Source organism: Pelmatolapia mariae, linkage group LG18 (genome assembly GCF_036321145.2).
Source record: "Pelmatolapia mariae isolate MD_Pm_ZW linkage group LG18, Pm_UMD_F_2, whole genome shotgun sequence".
Taxonomy (NCBI): Eukaryota; Metazoa; Chordata; class Actinopteri; order Cichliformes; family Cichlidae; genus Pelmatolapia; species Pelmatolapia mariae.
In genome coordinates, this window is record NC_086243.1 from 15,526,054 (window position 1) to 15,532,053 (window position 6,000).

General features: G+C 42.4%; 1 protein-coding gene across 2 annotated transcripts in view; it reads right to left on the minus strand.

The window, feature by feature from the left end:
• Window positions 1-2,650, minus strand: part of gpc1b (glypican 1b) — a 59,454-nt gene extending 56,804 nt beyond the window's left edge. The window contains exons 1-2 of one of the 2 annotated variants that reach the window (XM_063461695.1): window positions 2,566-2,650; window positions 1,838-2,420 (exon numbers count right to left, since the gene is read on the minus strand). In XM_063461695.1, coding sequence (XP_063317765.1) covers window positions 1,838-2,012 — 175 coding nt within the window. In that variant the 5' untranslated portion in view covers window positions 2,013-2,420; window positions 2,566-2,650. Of the gene's footprint in view, window positions 1-1,837; window positions 2,421-2,561 lie in introns of both variants that reach the window. The other variant, XM_063461696.1, reaches the window with a different exon arrangement.
• Window positions 2,651-6,000: the final 3,350 nt, after the last annotated feature.

Sequence of the window (6,000 nt, forward strand, 5' to 3'; positions counted from 1 at the left end):
CTCTCTCACTGAGGAGGCATTGACCCCAAACTTAAGTAAGCTCCACGTCATTGATTGAAACAAGTGATACAGTTAATGTCATGACAAGACAGATTCCCTCTTTAAAGCATTATGGATTACAGACATTTAGAAGAAGGGGGTATCTCTAAGGAACCAGGGCTGGTGTTAATTCCGTCAATTGATTTATTCAATGTGTCTGTCAAGTAAATGAGAAGTGTCCACTTACCACTTGGCCCTTCACTGCTAACTAAAGATAAATGGAGTGATGATTTTTTTTTACAGTTTCATCTGCTTACTATAGCACTGTCAAATTTGATCATTTCAACTACCCTACCTAAGAGTGTAATCACTTGAAAGGATCTACTTTGCGTTATCGTGCTCCCCATTCACACTCATCCTGTTGCCTCTCAGAGAGAGCTCAACATTAAGCAGAAAACTAAGAGAGTTCAAAAAGAATATCTGACTTTTCTAAACCACATCACCCCCTTTTTTTCCCTACATCCACACTATGTTGTGTTAGAACTTAACCGGAAAACAGATCACAGTTTTGTGCAAGGGTCAAGGGTGTGAGATGTGTGACACTCTTGTCTCAGAACTGTTCAGTCTGTGCTGAACAACCTCTCAATCTTCACAGGGGAGGCGAGTTTGTCTGCTGCTGCTGCTGGCTCTCAGGACGGGGAATTGGACAGTGGAGGAAAAAATATATAGTGTATGTCAATCTGGGATAGGAAAAGGTGTGTTTTTGCAAAATCCAAATGTAAATTGAGTAGATTGCTTTGTATGTGTTGCCATCTACTTCTTTTTTTTTTAACTTTTTTTTGAAAGGCACTCGCTGCATTCAGAGTCTGCGGAAATGGAAAAAGTTCAAAAAGAGTTAGAAAGTGAGTGATGTTCCATTTGATTCTACATAAAAAACTGGACCATGAGCATAGATGTCCTGTCCTTGCATGTGTGATACTGTAACTGTAGAGCAGAAAAGTGTGTGTGTGTGTGTGTGTGTGTGTGTGTGTGTGTGTGTGTGTGTGTGTGTGTGTGTGTGTGTGTGTGTGTGTGTTTATATGCTTGAAAGCATTGCACTGAATTCCAGGGGAGGCAAACATGCAATCATCTAAACTGCAAAGGGGCTTGTGACTGCCTTACATCAGCCCCTGAATGACACAGTGAGCAGCATCATATTTGCATGGTTACAGCACATGGTCAAGTGACTGGCAATTTATAGGCTGGCAATTCCCCACAAGAGGATGACACAGTTTAAAGAAGAGGCAGAATTAGGGAGTGTCTTCAGAAGTTAGCCGCTTTTTTTTGTTTTTCTAATGAAGGAAAACTGAAAGTGAGGCGCATATCATATATCTGTGTTTCCAAAATGCTGAGTGTGGGATGATTTCTCATAGTTTTGATCAGGAATCAAATAGACAGATTGCCTGGGCTGTCTTACTATCTTTTCAAAGCGGTGTTTCATCTTAAGACATACAGAGCCCTTGTGCTTTACCATGTGACATGAAAGATGGATGTCTTCTCTGCTTTCAGTTACACCAGAAAAAAAGAAACTTTTTGATGAAGGCACTGTTGAGTTACAATTTCCTGTAGATCCTCTGTGAGCACAAAATTAAGAGTTTGTGAACCAATGTCATTTATACACAACTTGGATATACACAGCCTAGTGGTGACTTTGTCCCAATCAGTCTACCATTTTTAGAGGGATTTTGCAAAGAGATTATGATACTGTTTAAAGCAGCTGTGTGGCTCTTACGGGTATAATTAACGTGTTTTTGCGTGTCATTTACAGTTTTAGGGGTAAAGATGAGGTGTAGTGCGCACAACACGAACAAAAGCTTACCTGATATTTCAAACTGAGGGACATCTTCCACAAGGAACCCCTTTCCTTTGTAAAACACCTTGATATCAGAACAACTCCGGGCTTTGCTCGTCCCTTTGTCCCCATAAGCTGGTGCCGTTAGAGAGCACACTGCCAGCGCCGCTATAATGAAGGAATCCATGCCGGCCGACCACATAGAGTCTAATTGTGTCTATGGACTCAGTCAAGTGCAAATCCGACCGAACACCGAGTTCTACTCGGAGTAGCAGACTCCCGGCTTCTTTAAATTGGGGTTGCTTGGCCCTGTTGTGCGTAAAATATCCTCCACCGTCCTGTCTTCCCTCTGCCCCTTCAGTGCGTCTGCTAAGTCTGTGTCTGCACTCCGCACGCTGCTGCCGGCACAGGAGCGATTCCTCCAAGCGCAGAGGTCCCGTCTCTTCTCACTTCTAAAGCTGGCCGATGTGAAGAGGGCAGGAGCTTTCTTTTTTTCCCCCCTCAATTAATCTTCTCACGCAGATTGCCAAAATAAGCACGGGTCTCTTTTCTCGTATATCCAATGATTTTCTTGTCTTTTCTTTTTAATTTTTTTTCTTTTTTGGCTTACCTGCTCGGAGAGAGGCGAAAGATAAAAAAAAAAAACAGGTTACGCGTTAGCCGCTTTTAAAAACAAAGAAACAAAAAAAAAATAGTCAAAATTGCAACGTGCTGGTTAAAAACCACGCAGCTATGTTGTGTTGATTCATACCTACCGGTGACGAGCTGTGTAAAGAGATGTACAGAGGCAAATACCGCAGCTCAGGGGTTTCTGGACGATGCTGTGCCAGCGCTACCACTCTGTGGAATGAGAAGGAGGCGGAGAGAGAGGGAGAAAGGGGAGAGCGAGGGAGAGAGAGAGAGAGAGAGAGAGAGAGAGAGAAGGGGGGGCGCATAGGTTTCATGATACTCTTCCAATTTTTGTTTCATTCTGTTGTATCTATTAGTTATTTTTGGACACGTTTCAGAGTAAACTTACAGTTTAACAGGTTTGTTTAGCTTTGTGAAGCCTCCGAGGCATCCTGGTAGTCTGTGCACGATAAGGTGGTCTGGATCTGAGTTAAAGAACGTCCTCTACGCCTCTGACAGCTTGTTAGCCACCGACCGGGTGTCACAGATGAATTGTGGGCCCGCCCTTGAGCCCAGGTGCCCACCCACAATACAGGTCAGCCCTGAGAAGCGTCTCCTCCAGTCTGCAGAGCATCTGTGTACATCACTCCTCAAGGTGCAATTACTCCGCCAGCAAGTCATTACCTGCCTTGATGCCGTTCCCGGCTTACCTGTCACCCGCTGAATGCCTTCGTTAACTTCATTTTCTGTACGTGTTAATATCCATGAACAAGCCCGAGAATGTTTTTAAATTGCTTTTAGGCCTCATGTGACCTTTTGGGCATCAAACACGCTTTTATTATATGTCAAGTAATGACCCTTCACGCCCTGTTGGTTTATTGTAGCATAGATGTCAAAATAACAAAAAGTTGAAAAGATAATCTACATTTTTAGTTTATTCATTAGATTTAATAGGATCGGTGACTTCAAACACTGCAGGCAGTGTTTCTTTCTTCCTTCCATTTTTCCTTCCTTCCTTCCTTCCTTCCTTCCTTCCTTCCTTCAGAGAGCCAGGAATAGAAAGGGCTGTTAGAAGAGTGCAAGCCTCATACCACACCTAATAACCACGCACGTGGGCATAAGATGAAATTTGAAAAAAAAAAAAAAAAGATTGTGGGGTGTTTTAATGCAATACACAACTTTTTCAAAAAGCCTTCAACTGAGTCAAGGATATGGATGTCTGGATTTACATTGTGTCACATAAATTAAGAGACATATGCAGTTACTTTACTTAAAATAATATCCCATTAGTCATTTCAGTGCGTGAAACTGAATCAGACAGTATTTAATGGTGTCACTCCCGTGGGAGATGCTTTTTAAAGGCTTGTTTGCACAAGAAGATGCCTCTGCAAATCATCTCACCGACACATGGAAAAAAAAAACTCCCGTGCAGTCCGTGCAGTAAGTGGGCATCGTCTGACAGATAGAAAAACCGAACTGAAAGGCAGAGAGAGAGAGAGAATGGGAGAGAGCCACATGGCATGCACAGTCATTTCCTGCCTCTAAATCATTCTATTTATGTAGACTGACTATGTTTATGAATCCATTAGGAAATGTGACTCTATAATTAGTCTGTTCCTCATCATTGGATGAGTCCAAACAAAAAGGACAGAATCTCGCATATCACCAACTGACAAATGGCTGCGCTCGCTGCCCATTATTGCAGCTCTAAAGTGAGTGGGCATGAATTACACCTTCGCTCTGCAATGTCAAGTGTCTTCCTCATATTTGCTCATGTGTGGAGTTTTTTTTTTTTTTTTTTTTTTGGAAAATCACCATTGCAGTTAGTCTGCTAGAAGTTCAGGAATGTGCAGCTCTGTGCCACACAGCAGACCGAACCCACTCGCTAATTATGTGTAATAATGTTGCTTCACTTTTCTTGTTGCTCCAAGGGAAAAAGCAGGCAGCGCTAAGCACATGTGGCCAGAGGTTAAGTCTGGTGGGCTCAAAGTGTGTCAGCAATAATATGTCAGCCAGTATTATATATGGGTTTGTGTATGCCTGACCTTTATGTGTATATGTGTCTGTGTCAAAGGCGGTTGGTGTGTGTAATGTGAGTTTATGTGTCTGACTGGGACCCACATGTGGCCATAGGTCGGCAGAGCTGTCGGAGAACTGATTGGCCCTCTACTGTCTGGCATCGAGATTATGTAATTAATGCTCAGTAAAGCCACAGAACAGCCATGTTTTCTTCAGGCTGCCTCTCATTGAAGTTTTATTGGCTCTGACCATGAAAGGCCTCCTAATGAAGGGCAGGATGCTGGGGGAAGTTGAGGAGACTGGGGAGAGCAGATGAGGGGAGGCAGAATGGTAGCAAAGAAAGAAGAGAGCATGGGGTGAGAGGCCACTCATTTTAGCCTACTTGTGCAGTAATTATGTGGTGAGCATTTTCAGGGCGCAAAGAGGGTTTATAGTGAAAATTACAATTGCGTCTCTACAGAAATACTATAGATGTTAGACTACATCTTCCGAGAAAAAAACCCTCACGCTTGGTTCGAAACTGGATAGTTTTAAAGGGAAATTCTTACACTTTCCTTCAGAAGAAATTGCAGCAAAATAAATGTCTTCTCGTGTAAAAGACATAGCATAGTATAAATAAACTATGCGGAGAAAAGTATTGGGCCAAATATCTTAATCTTTGAATTCAGGTGTTTTCGGTCTTGTTGTCACATGATTATAAAGTCAAGCACCTAGCCATGCAGTCTGACTTTGCAAGCACATGTGCAAGAATGAGTCACCCTAAGAAGCTTACCGAATTCAAGCACGGTGTGTTAATAGGATTGTGGCATCCATTGTGGCAACAAGACAGTTTGTGAAGTTTCTTCCTTTCTAGACATTCCATCATCAGCTGTAAGTGCAACGGGAAGGATTTAGGAACCACAGCCACAAAATTTTAGACCACATAAAGTTACAAAGGGGGGGTTGCCAGCTGCTGAAGCGCGTAGTGTGTAAACGTTGCCAACGCTCTTCTGGCTCAGTAACTGCATAGTTCCAAGCCTCATTTCACTTTAACATCAGCACGAACACTGAGTACCAGGAGCTGCATGGTGTGGATTTCCACAGCAAGCAGCTCCTGTAGTACTTTTGTTCATATACTGTGTAATAAACTGTTAATAGTTATCAGTAAATTGCCCATTTAAAAGGTTACTGCAGTTTATAAGAGTATGAAGAAATCACAGTAGTTTGTATTTTTAAGACAGTTGATCCATTACAGAGTTCATTGGGACTCCACTATTCCATTTTTTGTCCACCCAGTTGCAGCAACAGTAACGCTGAACCCCAACTCAAGGGTTATCTTATCAGAGCTGTTGCTGTCTGTTGTCAGTACTTTATCTCCTCCTTTGACTTTGTCATTGCAACAGATTTACAGTTGGACCAGTTTGTTTTTCGTTAGGGATAGCCATGTTGAAATGTGATACTAAGCATTATTAGGCTCACCTCAGGGGCTTTAACAAGTCATTCTCCCACTGCATTGCCTAACAAAAGATCAATAAACAGAACTGTAATTTGAAGGGAAACACTGGGTAATAAATCACTTTGAA